At 43.6% G+C, this 20,830-nt stretch overlaps 1 protein-coding gene across 1 annotated transcript; it reads right to left on the bottom strand.

Annotated features, from left to right (window-relative positions):
• Positions 1–16,695: 16,695 nt before the first annotated feature.
• On the bottom strand, positions 16,696–19,813 carry LOC137345224 (probable G-protein coupled receptor 139). Its single transcript, XM_068008690.1, has 3 exons — positions 19,771–19,813; positions 17,981–18,154; positions 16,696–17,642 (listed from the first exon to the last, which is right to left on the bottom strand). The coding sequence occupies exons 1-3, from the start codon at positions 19,811–19,813 to the stop codon at positions 16,696–16,698; spliced, it is 1,164 nt and encodes a 387-aa protein (XP_067864791.1).
• Positions 19,814–20,830: the final 1,017 nt, after the last annotated feature.

Raw genomic sequence — 20,830 nt, 5'->3', positions numbered from 1 at the left:
GAGACTGGTCCACCTTTCAATAATATTATGGCTCATCTGATTGTATGTTTAACTACACCCTCCTGACGGCCCCACATAACCTTTGACTCTCTTGTCTATCAAGAATCCGTCGAACTCTAACTCAGCCATGAGTAGATTCAATCTCCCCGCCTTCACTGCTCACTGTGGAAGAAAATTCAGAGCAATACTGGTCCTCGCATAGCATAAATTCTTCCACATCTCCGTTTTAAATGGGAGACCCATTACTTTGAAATTTTGCCTATTTTTCCAGATTCATTCAGGAGGGGAAACATCCTCTCAGCATCTACCCTCTCAAGCCCCGACAGAATCTTATACGTTTCAATTTAGATCACCTCTGAGCACATCAGCCGAGCCACAATGAATTATTTCTGCTGTTGTTTGTTTTTGTTTTTTTAGCAAGTTACCGTAGTCTCCAGGGCAACATGCATACTGATACCAGAGCAAACGGTTTAGCAGCTTTGCGAATTGACAAACGTAACTGCAGATGTCAAATGACACAGCCTAGTGACGATTTAATCAAAAGGCGTTGTCTTTTAAAGAGTTGCTCTTAACACTTTTCATGCCATTTATTACTTCTCAAGAGAAAGGGAAGATATGGGCGCCACGTTGAGCTGCTTTTGAGTACGGCTGCCTATGAAATAAAATAGGAACTGATAAAATAGGAACTGATAAAATAGGAACTGTTCATTTACTATTTCAAGCATTCGAAGGGAAATTTACCTGAGTTTTAAGCGGTAATGTTCTCTTTTTATGTATACAATAATAATAATGTGGACGTGAGAACCAAGAAAAAGCATTTCTTTTGGGGAGAATATAATTAGACAATAACAAACTTGTCAGCCCAACAACACTGTTATTGGAATTGGGGTGATAGCGAAATGATAAAACGTCAGTCACAAGAGAAACAAAATGTGTTAAAGCCTGGAATCAAATCGGAACGTTTGATGTGTTTCATTAATGTTATGAAAATATTGTATTGCACTGTAAAGTTCATCTTGGCCTCATGAATGAGATATAATGTTAACTAAAGAGATGTGTAAAACTGAACAAGAGGACGCGATTGAGGATAAGAAATGGAGGCTGAAAAATATCACATCACCAAATGGAAATTGGAAGAAATAGCAACCTGGCTGTATTTCAATGCATGCGATCAATCTAGTATCCATACACATTTTAGTAAGAGTTAGAGAAATTTAGTTAAAAATTGTGATTAATAACTTTCTCTTGGTGGTACATGCATCCCTAGTTACCATTTTTTTTTGAAAAAAAGGAACGCGCATTTTATATCCTGGGCATGACCTAATACATTGGAACAATGGAGGGGGATGTAAACAAACATCCAAACATCTGAAGCAGGCATAAAACCACTCCCCATCCCCACACCCACACACCACCTGGATTCTTTGATTAGATTACCTGAAGAAGAAGAAAGGCTGGTAACGGATTCCAGGCGTGGCATGATATGTGCAGATGTGATTTGTCACGTGTGAGCTAAAAACAAACATGGGGAAATGCATAGTCAACCTTCACTGAAGAATGTGTAAAGGCCACGACTTTTAGCGAGGAGTTTTAGGACATTGTTTGTGCCACATAAGAACATCTAGTTTATTCAGATTACGTATAGGAGCAGAAAAAAAGATGTTAAATTACATCAAAGTCCAGGCATTATGGGAATTAATGGCAAACTGTTAAAAAAAAGATTATTATTGCAGTAGATAGAACAGCAAATATGCTGGAGAACCACAGAGGTAAGAAACCCCCAGAGGAAATAACATCTCGAGATAAGGAGAAGCAGAGTGGGAAAATTTTACGCAATGATGTTCAGGCTAGTGTCGTTCACAGGAATGAGGTGAAAGTGGTTGCCTTGACAGCAAAGCAGCATTTTCCCGAGTATGGTATCAAGGAGCCCTCGCAATGCTGCAGTCAATGGGTATCTGGGGAAATCTCTACACTAAATTGGGTTGTAAATGCACAGAGTTCAATCATCTCAGTTCCAGGACATCATGGCAGAAGTGTCTTAGGGTAGTGTCCTCGGCCAGCCATTTCAGCAGCTTCATCAATGACCTTCATCCAAGCATAAGGTCAGAAATTGGGATGTTTGCTGATGATTGCACAATGTTCAGCACCATTCGCGACTCTTCAGATACTGAAGCAGTCCATGCAGAAATGCAACAAGACCTGGACAATATCCTGGCTTGGGCTAATAAGTGGCAAGTAACATTCACGTCACACAAGTGCCAGACAATGATTATTTCCAACAAGAAAAGATCTAACCATTCCCCATTGACATTCAGTGGCATTATGATCAGTGAATCCCTCAGTATCAACATCCTGGGGGTTACCATTGCCCAGAAACTGAACTGTAGTAGCCATATAAATGATGTGGCTACAAGAATAGGCCAAAGGCTAGGAATCCTGTGGCGAGTAACTCAACGTCTGACTCCCCAAAGCCTGTCTACGATCTACAAGGCACAAGTTAGCTGTGAGGTGGAATACTCTTCACCAGCCTTGATGGGTGCAGCTCAAGAAGCTCGACACCATCCAGGACAAAACAGCCCTCTTGATTGGCACCCCATTTATCAACATTCACTCCCTCCACCATCGATGCACAGTGGCAGCAGCGTGTACCATCTCTAAGAAGCACTGCAGCAACGCGCCAAGGCTCCATAGAGAGCACCTTCCAATCCCGGGACCTCTACCATTTAGAAGAACGAGTGCAGCAGATGCTTGGGAACACTGCCAACAGCACCTTCCTCTCCAAGCCACATACCATTCTGACTTGGAACTATATCACGGTCCCTTGAATGTCTCTGGGTCAACATCTTGTATCTCCCTACCTAACGCAACTGTAGGTGTACCTACCCCACATGGACAGCAGCAGTTCAAGAAGGCAGTTCACCACCACCTTCTCAAGGGCAATAGTGGATGGGCATTGTGGTGGGAGAAACGCACTGTTGATTCAATCCCGTCCCTCTACATATCCTCTAACATGTTATTTTAGACTTCCCAAATTAAAGAAACAGCCAGCCAAATTGTACCATCTATTAACCCCCGAATGTGGCTAACTAAACCGGATGTCTTTAGATCAACAAATTAACTGTTTCATTCGGGGGAAAAACAATTATCAAAAACACTAAGAAAATATAAGAAACATTTAAAATAGAACGTTTTGTTCCCTTACATATTAACGGTCGAAGTGAAATCGTTTCAATGTGAAATAGTCCAATGTTACTTGAAGTAGTCACAGCTGTCCAATGGGAAAAAAGGTTCTTCAACAGTAGAACAGTCCGTAGTCTAATTCAACAGTTGAAGTGATTCTTTCTTCCAGTGATGACTTCAACAGTTGCAGTTCAGTAGTTAAAGGGACTGATTATTTTCTTTTTCGGAAATTAATCTGGCTTGACATCAGCATTCTGAGAGTGAAATAAATAGGTAATAAATACATGGAGCGAGAACGCCCAAATCCTCCAAGGCACGCTATTACAGCTGTCTCTGTGTTGTTTTTTTTCCTGAGTTAAAACCGTCAGTTTCCACGATAAGCCACTTCAAAATTAAATTGTAACAATGTATCTCTCAATCTCTAGTCCTGGAGGGTTGCATCCCGGGCAACGAGAATGCCTTCTTTGACTGGAGCCTGCTGCCTTAAAGCAGTACTGCACCCTTTCCAGCCTTAAAGGCACACCGCATTTTTCCTGAAAATAAACTCTTATGAACAGACAAATGTAGGAATTAGGAGCAGAAGTTGAACATTCTGCCTCTCACGCCTGCTCCATTATTCAATAAAATCAAGCCTGGTGTGTTTGTGTCTCGAATTCCACACTTACATCTACCCCCACTAATCTTCTGTTCCCTTGATGCACAGGAATCTATCTACCTTCGCCTTAAAAAATGTTCAATGACGCCACTTCCATCATCTTCTGGGGCAGACAGTTCCAAATTCACACAACCATCTAGGAGAAAAAAAAAGAAAAATCTCTTCAGCTCTGTCCTAACAGGGCAAGCCCTCATTTTAAAACAGTGACCTCCTACTTCTGGGTTCACGCACAAGAGGAAACATCCTTTCCACATCCACCTTCTCAAGACCGTTCAGGATCTTATACACTTCATCAAGTCTCCACTCACTCTTCTAATCTTCAGTGAAAATAATCTCAGTCTATCCAACCTTCCTAATAAGTCAACACGCTCATTCCAGCAAACAATATAGTTATCCTCCTCGGAAGCACCTCCAATGCGTTTTCATTCTTCCTTAAAAAAGGAGACCAAGTTTTCACGCAATCGTCGAGTTGTGGTCTCACCAGTGTAACTGAAGCATAACATCCTGACTTTAATTTTCAATTTCTCTCGTAATAAAGAATAAAATTCCATTAGTTTTCCATAGGAAATGCTGTGCCTGCATATTAACCTTTTGTGACACATGCACTGGAACACTAAACCCCTCTGCACATCAGAGCTCTGGAGTCTTTCTCCGTTTATGTAATCCACTGCTTTTTCATTCTTCCTGCCAAAATCAACAACTTACTTTTTTCCCCTCATTATACTCCATCTGCCAGATTTCTGCCACCTTGTTCAACCTATCTCCATCAGTCTGAATCCTGCTTATGTCCTCTACTCAACATACTTTCCTACCAATCCATGTGTCATCTGCAAATTTGCCTACCAAGCCATCGCTCCCGTCATCAATATTCATTGACATAAATTGTAAAATTTTAGGCCCCAGCACATACCCCTGTGGGATTCCATTCATTTCATCCTGCCAATCATAAAAAGGCCCATTTATGTATACTCTGTTTTCTCTGCCAGCCAGCTAATCTTCTATTCATGCTACTATGTTATCTGTTACATCGTGAGCCCCTACGTTGTGCAAAAACCTTGTGTGTGGCAACTTGTCAAATGCCTTCTGGAAATCCAAGTACAGTACATCAATGGGCTCCCCTTTATCCTCAGTGCATATTACACCATCAAAGAACTCCAGTAAATTCGTCCTCCCACATAACCATGCTGACTATTCCCGATTACCTTGATGTTTTCTAAATGCCCTGCTACTGCCTCCTTAATGATCGATTCTAACACCTTCCCCACGGCAGATTGGACAAAAGCTAGGTCTGCAGGGTGGAAGAACATACTGGCCATGGCACTTTTGTCCAAGAAGCCATTCAAATGGGCGGCAAAAAGGAAGGTAATAACAGTAGTAGGGGATAGACTAGTGAAGGGGGTTGACACTCTTAGGAGCAGCTGAGAGTTTCAGTCCAGAAGGGTCCGTTGTCTAACCGGTGCCAGGGTGCGGGGCATCTGCACAGGGCTGAACAGGAATTTGGAGTGGAAGGGGAGGATCCTGTTCCCGTGGACTATTTAGGTATCAACGACATACGTAGGACGAGGAAACAGGTTCTGTGTCGACAGTATTTGGAGCTAGACACCAAATTGAAGAGAATAACCTCGAGGGTAATAATCTCTGGATTATTACCTCACCCACCCGCTAACTGGTAGTTGGCATAAAGATTCGTCAAATGAATACGTGGCTCAAAGGCTGGTGTGAGACAAGTGTGCTTTGATGCGTCGGGCACTGGCACCAATACCAGGAAAAGTGGTGGCTGTACCGTTGGGATGGTCTGCAACTAATGCGTGCTGGGACAAGTGTTCTGGCAAGTCGTATGACGAGGGAAGTAGTGAGGGCTTCAAAGTAAACAGGAGTGGAGGCGGATAAAGACTGGGTAGGTGGAAAAAATAAAAAGGTACAGTCAAGACAAGAGAGCAGAATAGTAATATGGAAAATGAAGGTCAGAGAATGACACGAAGAACAGAGAGAGAGAGAAAAAACGAAGACCACACCAACAGTCAAGACTAGATTTTACGAAGATAACAAAACAACAGAACTCTCATCTCTTTATCTGACTGCACGTAGCATTCATTACAAAGAAGACGAACTGATAGCGCACATTGAAGTAAATACATATGATCCTATAACCATTATGGAGACGAGGCTGCAGGATGACCAGGATTGGGTCCTGAATATAGAGGGGTATATGTCATTCAAGTAGAATAGAAAGTTAGGTAAAGGTGGAGGGGTTGCACTGTTAATAAAGGTTGGCATTAGTGCAATAGCTGTTGATGACCTTGGTTACGGAGATCAAGATGCAAAGTCAGATTGTGTGGAGCTAAGGAATAATTGGGGAAGGAAGTCACTCGTGGGGGTGCTCTACAGGCCCCCTATCATTAATTAAAATGTAGGAAGAAGTCTACGGGAATACATATTGGATGTTGATGGTAAAGGGAAAACAATATTCATGGGTGTTTTAATCTACATATAAACAGAGAAAAATGCGACTGTTAATAGTAATATGAATGATCAGTTTAGATAATGCTGTCGAGATGTTTATTAGCGCATCACGTCTGAAACCAACTCGAGATCAGCTTATATTGGACTTGTTTTTTTATGTAGTGTGACAGGATTATTTAATGACCTCACATTCAAGGCACCTCCGGGTAACAGTGAGCACAATCTGAATGAATTTTACAGCCAGTTTAAAAAAGAGACGAGTGGATCTAAGATTAACATTTCAAACATAAATAAGGGCAACTATGTGGGCATGAAAGCTGAGCGAGCTGAAGTTAATTGGGTTACTAGCCAAGGAGATAGATTAATAGAGCAACAGCGGCAGACACTTAAGGTGATATTTCAGAATACTAAGAATAAGTATATTCCTACTATAAAGAAAAATTCTGAGGGGAGTATCCACCATCCATGGTTTACTAAATAACTTCAGGAAAGCAGCACTGGTTAGGAAAACGTATAGAATTGTAGAGGGATGAGTGGCAGGTCACATGATTGGTCAGAATATAAATATAAGCAGAGAATTACTAAAAAAGGTTATCAGGAAAAAATAAATTACAGTATGAGAGGAAGCTAGCTAGAAATGTAAGAACAGAAAGCAAAAGTTTCTCCAGGTATTTTTAAAAAAGAGTAAGTAAAGCATGTGTTTGTCCTCTGGACAGTGAGAATTTGGGGTTAATAGTAAATAATAAACAAATGGGCGATGAAAGGACCAAATGTTTTGCTTCCATCTTCACTATAGAGAATACAAAAAAATGAGTAATTGCTGTAAATCAGGAGGTGGAATGAAGAGAGAAACTTAGTGAAATTACAGTCACCAGGACACGGTGCTGAGCAAACTGATGGAACTGCGGACTGAAAGTACCGGGTCCTGATGGACTTCATCCTTCAACAAAAAGTGGCGCATGAGGTAATTGATGCGTTAGTGTTAATTTTTCAAAATTTTCTGGATTCTGGGAAAGGTTCCATCAAAATGGAAGTATCAAATATAGCCACTTTATTAAGGAAGGGAGTGGGTGAGACAGCCCTGACAAACAAATTTCTCTGCAACACCTGTGGAAGAGCCTGTCACTCTAGAATTGGCCTTTATAGCCACTCCAGGCGCTGCTTCACAAACCACTGACCAACTCCAGGCGCGTATCTATTGTCTCTCGAGATAAGGAGGCCCAAAAGAAGGGTGAGACAGAATACAGTTAACTATAGTGCATTTAGTTTGACGTCAGTAGTGGGGAAGGTGTTAGAATCGATCATTAAGGAAGCTGTAGCTGGATAATTAGAAAATAATCAAGGTAATTGGGAACAGTCAAAAAGAAAAAGGAAACATTTGTAAGGGCTGGAAGGCTAGAAACAGCCGAATCCCTTGAGGAATATAAAGACAGTAGGGAGGAACTTAAGCAAGTAGTCAGGAGGGCTGAAAGGGGTTATGAGAAGTCATTGGCAAATAGGATTAAGGAAAATCCCAAGGCTTTTTATACGCATACAAAGAGCAAGAGGATAACCAGGGAAAGGGTTGGCCCACTCAAGGTTAGAGAAGGGAATCTATGTGTTGCGCCAGAGGAAATGGGCGAGGTACTAAATGAGTACGTTGCATCAGTATTCACCAATGAGAAGGACTTGTTGGATGATGAGCCTAGGGAAGGGAGTGTAATTAGTCTCAGTGATCTCATTATCAAAAAGGGGGAGGTGTTGGGTTTCTTGCAAAGCATTAAGGTAGATAATTCCCCAGAACCTGATGGGATGTACCCCAGAATACTGAGGGAGGCAAGGGAAGAAGTTGCTGGGGCCTTGACAGAATTCGTTGCATCCTCATTGGCAATAGGTGAGGTCCCAGAGGACTGGAGAATAGCCAGTGTTGTTCCTTTGTTTAAGAAGGGTAGCAAGGATAATCCAGGAATTATAGGCCGGTGAGCCTTACATCAGCGGTAGGGAAAATATCAGAGAGGATTCTTCGGGACAGGATTTACTCCCATTTGGAAACAAATGGACTTGTTAGCGAGAGTCAGCATGGTTTTGTGAAGGGAGGTCGTGTCTCGCTAATTTGATTGAGTTTTTTGAGGAAGTGACAAAGATGATTGATGAAGGAAGGGCAGTGGATGGTATCTGTATGGACTTCAGTAAGCCTTTGACAAGGTCCCTCATGGCAGACTGATAGAAAAAGTGATGTCACATGGGATCAGAGGGGAGCTGGCAAGATGGATACAGAACTGGCTCAGGCATAGAAGACAGAGGGTAACAGTGGAAGGTTGCTTTTCTGAATGGAGGGATGTGACTAGTGGTGTTCCGCAGGGATCAGTGCTGGGACCTTTGCTGTTTGTAGTATTTATAAATGATATGGAGGAAAATGTAGCTGGTCTGATTAGTAAGTTTCCGAATGACACAATGTTTGGTAGAGTTGCGGATAATGATGAGGATTGTCAGAGGATACAGCAGGATATAGATCGGTTGGAGACTTGGGAGTAGAGATGGCAGGTGGGGTTTATTCGGGGCAAATGTAAGGTAATGCAGTTTGGAAGGTCTAATGCAGGTTGGGAGTATACAGTAAATGGCAGAACACTTAGGAGTATTGACAGGCAGGGAAATCTGGGCGTACAGGTCCACAGGTCACTGAAAGTGGCAACGCAGGTGGGTAAGGTAGTCAAGAAGGCATACGGCATGCTTGCCTTCATCGGTCGGGGCATAGAGTATAAAAATAGGCAAGTCCTGCTGCAACTGTACAAAACTTTAGTTAGGCCACACTTCGAATATTGTGTGCAATTCTGGTCGCCAAACTACCAGAAGGACGTGGAGGCTTTGGAGACGGTACAGAAGAGGTTTACCAGGATGTTGCTTGGTCTGGAGGGCATTAGCTGTGAGGAGAGGTTGGATAAACTCGGATTGTTTTCACTGGAACGACAGAGGTTGAGGGGCGAGATCATCGAGGTTTACAAAGTAATAAGCGGCATGGACAGAGTGGATACTCAGAAGCTTTTTCCCATGGTGAAAGTGTCAGTTCCTATGGGACATAGGTTTAAGGTGCGAGGGGCAAAGTTTAGAGGGGATGTGCGAGGTCGGTTCTTTACACAGAGGGTGGTGAGTGCCTGGAACTTGTTGCCGGGGGAGGTGGTGGAAGCAGGTAACATAGAGACGTTTAACAGGCATTTTGGCAAATACATAAATAGGATGGGAATAGAGGGATATGGACCCTGGAAGTGAAGAGGGTTTTAGTTTTGGCAGGCATCAAGTTCGGCAGAGGCTTGAAGTGCCGAATGGCCTGTTCCTGTGCTGTACTGTTCATTGTTCTTTGTTCTTATTCAAATTGGTTTTGTGAAAGGGAAATCATGTTTAACAAATGTATTGTAGTTTTTTGAAAGAGTAAAATTTTCCATTTATAAAGCCGAGCCTGTTGGCGTACTGTAGTTGGATTTCCAGAAGGCCTTTGACAACGTGCCACACAATAGGTTTTTGCGCAAAGTTGGAGCTCATAGTGGAGGGGTAACATATTTGCATGGATGGAAACGGGCTTGCAGGCAGAAATCAGACTGTATGCATAAATGTGCCCTTTTCTGTTTGGCAGGATGTGACGAGTGGAGTCCCGCAGGGGTCTGTGCTGTGGCCTCAACTATTTACTATTTATATCAATGACTGGGATGAGGGGAGTGATGGCTTGGCAGCCAAATTTGCAGATGGTGCAAAGGAAGTTAGGAAAAGTATGTTCTGAAGAGAACATAAAGACGTTGCAAACCGATATACGTACATTGAGTGAGTGCGCAAACAGCTGGCAGATGGAATATAATTTGGGAAAATCCGAGGTTGTCCACTTTGGCAGGAAGAATAAATAAAAAAAGCAGAGCATTAATTAAATGGAGAACGACTGCAGAATTCCGAGGGAGACGGATATAGGTTTTCTTCTGCATGATCACAAAAAGTGTGTGTGCAGGTACAGCAAGCAATAAAGAAGGATAATTGGATGCTAACCTTTATTATGAGAGGAATTGAAAATAGAAGTAAGGATTTTATGCTTCAGTGATGCAAGAACTCGGGGAGACCATATCTCAAATACTGTGCAACTTTTTATTCTCCTTGTTTAAGCAAGGATGCAAATGTGTAGCAGGCTGTTCAAAGGAGGTTTACTAGATTCATGCCTGGAATGAGCGTGTTGTCTTCTGAGGAAAGGTTGGACAGACTGGGTTTATCTTCACTGGGATTTGTAAGAGTGAGGAGTGACTTGTTTGGAGTATGTCGGATCCTGAACAATCTTGGCAATGTTGTTTCCTCTTCTGGGTGAGTACAGATCTAGAGGGCACATTGTATAACTAGTGGTCACCCTCTTAGGACAGCGGTGAGGATTTTTTTTGTTTTTCTCCCAGATCAGCCATGATAGTATTGAATGGCTGAGAGGGCTCGAGGCGTCAAATGGCCTCCTACTGCTCCAAATGTGAACCTTCATATGTTCCTGTAATTTGCCATAAAGCTCGAAGTTTGGAGTCTTAAGACGTCTACATCTGGATTTCCTTTCTCTACTGGCTACCAACTTTGTATCTGACATTTAATATCTTTAAGGAAATAAATCTGCTGTCCTTACCTGTTCTGGCCTATTTGTGACACAGCGACCCACAACAGCGTGTGTGACTCTTAAATGCCCTCTTAAATGACGTAGCAAGCTACTCAATTCAAGGGCAGTTAGCGATGGCAATATGCCTTAGCCTAGCCAACGACGCCCATCCAACAAAAAAGTAATAACTCACAGTTGCAGCCCTGAATCTTAATGATTAGCCTCTGCCATCGAGGTGATGTGCTCATGAGCGGTTTTCTCCAAATCATCTCCAACAGCTTATAATCTCGCGAGACAGTATTTTTTCCCCCAAGGAAATACTTGGAACCTGATGATCCCAAAGACAAGATCACGAGTTTCTCATTCGAAATTGGAGTAATTTGCTTTGCTGGCGACAGACGTTTTGAGCCAAATGCGACACATTTGCCATCTTGAAGGAGAAATGCACTGCAAGCTTTCTGTGCTGTGTTCAGATCTAATGCTGTTGCCTTCCAAGTGTGATACTATTGAAGATATGACTCAGCTGTCAATTCTTGCTTCAATGCAATGAACGCAGGCTGTTTATCGTTTTGTCTTATGAATAGTGTGACTTTCCTCAACATTTCTCTCCATGGAGATGCCTTCCCTGAAAAGCTCAGCATGTATTCAGCAAGGAAGCTGATAGAACTGGACACCTTTGGAAGTCGTGCTTGTCCTGTAGGTCGGCATTAACTAGATGTTTCCGATTTGCCAGTATCCGAGTGGATACGTGAAATTGAATAAATGGCACTGAAGATTTGTTTTTATGTCAAACGTAATGAGTACTTTTTTTTTGCTGTTGCAAACCAACCCTTGAAATATTGCAGTCTCCATTAATAAGGGTTGTTTCCTGTCATGCTCTGCTTCCGTGTGTCCTACGTCTGCAATCTCATCTGCAATACATACACAACCTGAGACTCATTCCATTTTCCGTTCCAAAAACTGCTGCTGTAAAATAATGACGAAAGGTGCTGATGAAAGGTCACTGAGCTGGAGGTTAACTTTGCTTCTCTCTCCACAGATGCTGCCAGATCTGCTGAATATTTGTCAGCACTTTTTGCTTTTTTTATTTCCGTTTTCTAGCATCTGCACTATTTTGCTTCAATAACAATAATAATAATAATAATAATAATAATAATAATAACAACTGTTGGAATGCATTTTGTCCAACGAACTGCCAAAATGGTAAACAAAGCAAACATTAGCTGCCAAAGGACATTCTGAACGTTGCTAGCTCCTGTGACCTGCTTCATAAGTGTGTGGACATCTATAGAGTTTTTTGTCTAATTTAGAAAAGCATTTCCCTCCTGTTTATTTTTGGCTGAATTCCTCTAGCATTTGGTATCATACGATGACATAATTGCAAGGCTTTTTTATAGCTTCTTTTGGGTAAAAACATCGTTTAATTGAACAACCTTTCTTGCTTTTGATATTGATGGGACTTCACCAGTCTGTGTACTCATCCAATGATAACTTGTTTTCAATTCCATCCAGTTCCATCTCCAAAATGTCTCGAAGATGTACGCTGCATTTTGGCATTAAGGCGCTTGATGGCTTTTCACCTTCTTTTCGGTATAGCACTGCATCCCAATGGAATGTCCCAACTGTGTGAAATCTGTCCATGCAACACCTCAGGATGTCTTGTGGTGATCCAATTCCTGTGCAATTGTTTTGAATGCTGTGATCTTCTGACACGCTGAACTCATGTAAGGAGACCGTGCTATGTTCACTGCAAGCTAAAAACGCTGCTACTGCTGTCCTGACAGTTCCACGATCTAGAATATCTGAGTAGATCATGCTGATCATGTGCATCTGCATTCCAGGTCAATGCATTGCTTGGTTGCATCTTCGCACTTGTGAGTTGAAGCACAGAATTCCATGCTCGTGCTCCATGTCCTGGGAAATATGGGAAGGTAGAGTATAACAGTGTCAATCTCCAGTCTCACTAGGACTGATAACCTGGAGTGCGGCGAGAGAATCTACTTTGTGAACAGAACGGACCTTGTTTGCTGAATAGCTGTTTGCCTATAGTAGCTTCATCTCTATGCACTTCGTTCGCTTTGGTTATGACTTCACCCATTTCGTGGATGAACCGATGTTTTGGTGCTGCCAGGAAATGTCTCGCCTTCCTTGGCCTCTGAGTGGCATATTTCTGTGGTTTGTGAGCTACCACTCTGGCTTCTCACCGCTTTCTTGCAGCTGGACATTCTGCGCTTTTTGGCCCAGTGCCCTTAAGCCTGCTGGCAATGCACATGTATGCATATGGCGGGTATCTACGTGGTTGGTGGGGGCCCACAAAGTTACTGTACACATTGTTCTGCCTGGCTGATGTTGATATTGTACTGACAGGAGTGTTGGACCCGAACATATGCAAATGCTGTCTTCCTGCTGACGTTTCCTCACATCTGTGGCCCGCCTGCTGCGCAACCTTGTCCCTTCTGTTTTTCACGCAGTATTTCTGGAATGTCTCAACAGGAGTGGAGGTGATCACCAACTCCATAATTGGTTCCCAGATTACAGTCTCAAATAAATTGTATCCTGTTTTATTTTCTCTGCATCGGTTAACAAAGTCGTCCAAGCTCAGATTGGCTTGTGCCTACACCACATGAGTATCAGGCGCTGCACTATGAAGATTACATTCAATAGGCTGATATTCTAATGTTTCCCATAGCTTTGTTAGTTCGTCAGGATCAGCATCAGATAAGCCAGAGGTATAATGTGCTCAGGGCTTTGTTTCCGATGGGATCTTATTTTCATATCACCCGATCGTCTGCATCTGCAACATTGTGGTCTAGGAAGCACAATGTGACCGTTCAGTTACAAGTTTGACTGCGCCCGGACTACCCGGTGTTCTTATTTCCATCTCAGGAATTCCGGCTGCCATTAATTAAGTTTTCTCTTCTCCTGCCGTGAGGATTTTAAAAGCTGCAGCACGGTGCCATGTCTGCAGAGCTGAGCATGAGCCATGAACTGAGCTGTGTTGGTGCATAACTGGGCTTCTGAGCTTGCAGGTGGGAGAGGCATGGTCAGATAATGGCCTGTGCGTGTGGCAAGTGTTGGAAGAGATCCACACCAATAGATGACGCTGCACTGATCTCAGTGGCTGAAACTGCTGATGATTTTTGTATTGCCGGCTCGGGAAAAAACCCAGATGTGCACAGAAATTGCCTCCAATTTCTAGTTATACTGATGTTCTCGCCATGTGAGAGCTGTTATCGAAGCGCAGGATTTTGGGGAGGTCTTCTGTCTTAATTAGTCGTATTCAGCCGCTGATCAATGTTTTCGACAGCCTATCGCTGCCATAATATTGTTGTAGCTCTTTCTAGACGAAGAAACACAACTGAAGTGAGGCATAAAGGTTTGAATGCATAGTTTTAATGGATCTGTTGTTGTTCCAGCCAACTGTACAAGAGGACTGAATCACATGATACTGCATCACTTCCTGTGATTGCATACAAATAAGCAGAACAATATATGTGATTGGTTACATTAAACATACTAACAACTGCACAAACAAAATTGGCGGGTTAGTAGCGGTAGCGTGGAAGATAGGAAGGGGAGAGAGGGGAAGGCGAGAGGTAGTGAGTGAGGCCAATGAAGGGAATGGGGATGGAAGATGTGGAGGGAAGAAGATGGAGTGTATGGAGTTTGGGAGGGAGAGCAGGAAGAGATGGAGCAGTAGATGAGAGAGGCATTGAGGGAGACTAGAGAGGGAGAGAGAAAGTGAGAGGAAGGGACAGACAATAGACAAATAAGGAGGGAGAAAGAGAGAGAGATGGAGACACAGGTAGAGGACCATAGAAAAAAATCAGGTGGATTCAGAGAAACAGATCAAGAGAGTGAAAGGTTGAGAAGGAGAGACAAAAAGACAGAGCGAGCAAGAGAAACACAGAAACAGAAGAAAGAGAGTGAGAGAAAGAGAGATATATGGCAAACGCGAGAGCAAGAGAGAGCTTGAAACAGAACGCGAGAGCAAGAAAGAGAGAGAGAGGGAAAGAGACAGGGAGAGAGTGAGTACAAGAGAGGGAGACAGATTGAGAAACTAAGAGAGAGAGTGAGAGAGAGTGAGGTACAATGAAGATGCTGGGAAAGAGTGTCGGAGAGGTGACAAGCGCGAAAAAAAGTACACTTATATAACCTCGTTTACATAATGAAACCTTTGGCTCGTCACTGAATCATTAGGACACAAACTTTGCACGAAGCCAAGGAGATATTAGGACTAAGAGACAGGTTTTAAGAAGTGTCAACGCATATAAAGAAAGAAAGGAGAGGTTTAGGGAATCAGTTACAGGGTTTGGGGCTTAGACAGATGAAACTATGCCACCAACTGTCGAGCAATTAAAATCAGGAATGTACAAGGTGCTTGATTGGAGGACTGCAGAAAGCTCAGAGGGTTAGAGAGCTGTCGGATTACACAGATTGAGAGGGATGTAAAGGGTTACATAGGAATCAAAATGATAGACTTTGGAGGCGGATACAGAGATAGGAAGGGTTTGTAGTGTCTGGAGAAGAGTACAGTGATAGGGGCTGGGAGAGGTTACAAATGGCACAAGGGTTTTAGGGCCTGGTGGAGGTTTCAGAGATAGAGATGGTTTTAGGAGCTGGAGGAGACGACAAAGATAAGGAGGGTTGTAGGAGATTAAGCAGTTTACAGAGATGGGGCGGACAATGCCAGGGACGCTTTTGAAAACAAGGAAGAGTATTTAACATCAAGGCGCTGCTATCGTTCAAGCCATTGTAGGTCAGCGAACACATTGGAGATGGTGAACAGGACTTGTTGCATGTTAGAACACATAGACAGCAGTGTTTTGGGTGACAGCAGGCTTCTGGACGGCAGAGTGTAGGAGAATAGACAGGAGAGGTAATGAAAGCCTGGTTAAAGGTTTCAGCTGCAGAAGAGATGAGACAGGGATGGAGTCAGTCTTTTTTTTTTCTTTTGGAGATGGATAGAGGCATTCGAAGTGACAGTGTGAATGTCGTGGTAGGTTCATTTTGGGGTTAAACATGTCCTGATGTTGTGAGCAATCTGTTTTTTTCCTCAGACGTTTGACAAGGAGTGGTATTGAGTCAGGAGCAGGCAGCCAAACTCAAGAGCTCCTATGATGAGTTCGGCCATGCTCAACACCCTGGGTCCTATATTCTTGCCAGAGACCCTTGGCTGGATTTGTCCAGGCGCGACTTACGCTCCTCACAATGTGCCCCACCCCTACCCCGCCCCACCCCAGGTCTGACCTGGGAGACAGTGTTGGCAGTGAGTGGACGAGGGCATGGAACAGAGAAGAAGTCAATAAAATGTCTTGAAAAATAATCAATAATGAGGATCAATTTTCACAAGAAGATATCCAACATCCTCAGATTAAAAAAAAAAAATTTATCTCCAGGAACAATGATTTTCTTCTTTCTGAGCAACATTCCAGTGCTCAGAATCGAACCAGACGGAGAGGAAGAGAGACTGAGTCTGCTGCCTCCCCTCATGCCCTGCTGGATTCTCTGTGGCTTTCCACCCATCGACATTACATTCCGGCCTCCAAATGTCACATCTTTCCCTTGGTTCACCGCTCTTTGTCATGTCTCTCTCCTCCTGCCAGTATGTTTCAAGTCCTCCAACTCACTGTCAACTCCTGCCGTCATTCACAGCAAAGTAGGCGACTTTAACCCCTCTAGGCTCTTTCCTTCCAATCCTCCATCCTTTACTCGCTGTATATTTGTCACAAGTCTATGCTTTCAAAACTTTTCCTTCTACGCTATGCTAGTCAACTCTTGCCCCTTACCCAAATGGATGGTTGAGCTACTCTCAATGTCTTCCTTTATTAATTAATTGAATAACTGATGTAACTGGATAAGTTACTGCACTCTTAAGCTGTTGTCTGAACCTGGACTGAGTCACCCCATAAATAACTGTGTTTGTGCAGCAACTTGAAACCTGCAGCATATAACCAACTTGTCGAAATATATATTCAGAATCGTTGTAATCCTCGGGATCGGTTCCAGTAATTCTATAGTATAAGAAGTCTATAACATACACCAACCACAGCAAAATGAAGCTGCCGGATATGGTGAAGAGTAAGACCACAGACTTCCTTCGACTCTCAACCTCTGCGTCACTGTAATTCTCTCCTTTGGTCTGACCCCTCAGTCCCTTCCGGATGCGACTGGCCACTAAAATGTGTCTAACCGTCAGAGTGTTGAGCAACAAAATGAAAGCAAATGGGAACAATGGCGTTAAAACCGTAACAAACCAGTCAAACGCTATCCATCCGAGCTCAGTAAAGTAGGTTGGCATTGCATCACAGAACCATGGTGCATTGTCGATCATCTCTCTTGGTTCATATACAAAATAGAAGGGGACATTTTTTAAGCAGAGTAGAATACAGGTTGTTGCTAGAACCACAGCTGCAGTTTTCTTGGTGCAGTAATTTGTTTTAAGCTTCTGGCAACAAATGACCACAAATCGATCAAAGGTGAAAGTGACGGTGAACCAGACAGAGCAGTCCGTTGCAGCGCGACTCAGGACGACGATAACACTACACACAGGAGCGATATCCAGGTAAGGGGGTGGGAAATAATAATAACCTATACACCACAGTATAACATCAGTGATAATGACCAAAAGGTCCGCCGTTGCCATGGCCACCAGGTAACGAGTGGTGACGGTGGAGAGTCCACAATTTCCTCGGGACAGGATCATTATCGCCAGTAAATTAACTGGAAGAAATAGAAGGGAGAAGAGACTTGAAATTGCTGATCAAATATTCTCTGTGGCTAAATCAAACAGTAAGGGTAGGATTTTAATACCGAAAACGGATTGCTTGGGGCCAGATTAGACGTGAAACATTAAAAACCCAGAACGCGTCCCAACCCACATCTGTCCTGCTTAATTTTGTATCCAATGGCGCCGAGATAGTGGGTGGGCAGAAACACGCTCACAGTAGGAGGGTTAGCAATTTAATATTTGAATAATTCAATCCATAAATAATTGTGTTTCAGCAGCATCATTCTGACTTGTTGAAAAAACATGCAATGAATTATTTTTGTATCTGGGATTTGTTCCAAATGATATAACATTAGAATTAATTAACAGAAGTTCGGAATTGCGCACATGTTGAAAAGTAAAATCACAAACATCCTTCTGCTTTCCATCGCTGGGTCACCATGATTATTTTCTTTGCTTTGAACCTTCAGTCCTTTATGGACTCGACTGACCATTAAAATGTGTCTGACAGTCTGAGTGCTGAGCAACAGAATTAAAGCAACTGGGAGTAAACGGCTTAAAAACGTATCAAAACCGTCAAAACTCACCCATCTCTGTTCAGTGGAATAACATGGATCAATTATAACAGAAGTACAGTACATTGTTAATTAAAATTAGAGTTTCGAATCTGAAGTTCATGGGATCATTGTAAAAACAAAGCAGAATGCAGGTTGTTGTGAGAACAACAGCCGCAGATGTTTTGATGGAATACCCTGTTTTCAGCTTCTCACAACAGATGGTTAAAATTGATAAAGGAAAAGATAGGTGTTAACCACAGAGTGAAGTGAGTGGCACACAGAAGACCTAGCTCAAGTGGAAAGTCGGCATGATTCATGTTTGACTGAGTCTAGCTGGCTCTGCTTCAACTCGGTTTTACAAGGTTAACATTGGCCCGCCGGGTTTCTCCATCAGAGGCCATGCCCACATTTTGGAATGTGCGATAGGGCGACCCTGCCCTCAAACTCAGTTTCTAACCACTCCTTGGGAGAAAACGACCCCAGGACTCAGGTGACTTCCTGGGATAGTAGATCCCCAGTCTAATGCCTCTCCATGTAACAGGAGACGCTCCAGACTAGACCCACGTACTCTGAAATGAGAACATCGAGACTTAGACCACTCCCCAGATTTGGAGCGCCGCTAGAGCTGGGCCATTCCCTGCTCTAGGACACCCCCAGACATGAAAGGCTGCCTGTGTTAGGAGACCCTACTTTTGGGCTAATACCACACCCCAGGATAGGCGATCTGAGGGCACAATCAATCTCAGGGATATGAGACAACATGACATTGGACAACCCCATGGAATAGGGGACACCCCGAATGGGAGCACGTCGAAGCAGGTGAACACACCCCCCCACCCCCCACCTCGGTTTTGGACCAGTACCCGGGATAGGAGGGAAACACAGATGACTTAGAGCAGTGTCTGGAATGCGAAACCATCTCCCCCAGAGGAGGACCTCTGACCAGGTTAGTAAGCACCCTAAACTTGGACCGCTCTGTAGGATATGAGACCTGACCACAGGCATACATAACCAAGGATAGGAGAACTTTACCGTGACTCAGAATACTCCCTGGCAGAACACTCGCTGAAATAGCGACACCACAAAGACGAACGCCACTCCCTGTGAAAGGAAACCACCTAGGCTGAGATCACTCCTTAAAATAGAAGACCTTGCCGACTCACACCAATCTCTGGGATAGAACACATCACCTACAGACTTTCCTAAATCCCTGGGTAGCAGCGAGCTCAGCAACCGCTGGCATCCTTCCAGGTTAGCAGACCCCCAAGACTATAACTCCACTCAGGGATAGTATAGCTCCAGGAATTGGACCACTACCGGTAGGAGGCCAAAACAAACAATCTCGGGATATGTGATAACCAATGTCCCATATCACTCACTAGGATTGTTAACAACCAACTTTCTGAACAGTCCCAGGCATATTAGACTCCACTCAGACTCAGAAGAGACATCAACATATTAGTCCCCATCCAGACTCGCACCAGTCTCCGTCATACAGGGAAACCAGCCATATGCAGACTACTCACAGCGTTATTAGAACACAAATAGACTCGGACGTTTCACCAGCATGTTATCACTCATTCAGACTCGGACAGCTCACCAGCATATTGCAATACTACAAGTCTTGGAGGATTCAACGGCATATTAGACCCCACCCAGAGTCGAAGCACACACCAGGAAAGTAGACACCACCAAAATTCGGATCACGAACCGGGATATTTGCCCCCACTCGCAATCAGACCATCCCGACACATTAGACCACACTGTCAGTCGGACCACTGACCAGCACCTTAACGCCCACCTGGAATTGGACCACTCACCATATTATTAAAACCCAGCACCACTCTGAAAACTCACTGGACTAGAAGACCCCTTGTGATCGGAGAACTTCCTGCAACAGGAGATCCACTGGACTCAGACTCTTCTCCAAATATGAGACCTTCTCCCCCAAACGTGTAGCATTGTATGGGATAAGATACACACCCTGAAGACTAAGCGCACTTCCCGTGATAAGATACGACACCAGACCCAATATACCCCACAGGAGAGGAGACACACTGGTCTTATATCTCGCCCTGAGATCATTGACCACCCAGGCTTGGACCCAAGTCCAGAATAGGAGGCTCGGCCGCCTCAGACTCAGACAGATCCCAGGGATAGCAGAACCCCAGGACTCGGACCACTCCACGGGATAGGATTTTAGGATAGTGGGCGGGTGGCTAAACAGAAGGAGGAGGTGCAGGTCTCTTTGGAATGTGGGCCACTCTCAAGCACGTAATCTGAATTGAAGACTGCTTGGAGCGAAGATACTCTCAGGGTTGCAGTCCAGCTCAAGGTACCAATGGGAAAAGGACTGTGCAGGAGGGAGCATCGAAGTGCAGGGAAGCATTTTTTATTGGAGATTCCATTGTTTTGGGATCAGACACGTATTTCTGTAACCGTCAGCATGAGTTCTACATGGAGTCTTGTCTCCCCGAACGCGGGCTAACGTACATAACGGAAGTGTATAGGATATATATAGGTGTATATGAACATAAGTCATTGATGGTGACATGACAGGATGCGATATCAGTTAATAAATCATACAGTATCCAGGGCTTTATTAATCGGGACCTAGAGTACAAGAACAAGGAAGTTATGTTGACCCTATATAAGACATT

This window comes from Heterodontus francisci, chromosome 28 (genome assembly GCF_036365525.1).
Source record: "Heterodontus francisci isolate sHetFra1 chromosome 28, sHetFra1.hap1, whole genome shotgun sequence".
Lineage (NCBI taxonomy): Eukaryota > Metazoa > Chordata > Chondrichthyes > Heterodontiformes > Heterodontidae > Heterodontus > Heterodontus francisci.
Note: the sequence above shows the minus strand (reverse complement) of the source record. Positions and strands in the feature narration are given on the sequence as shown.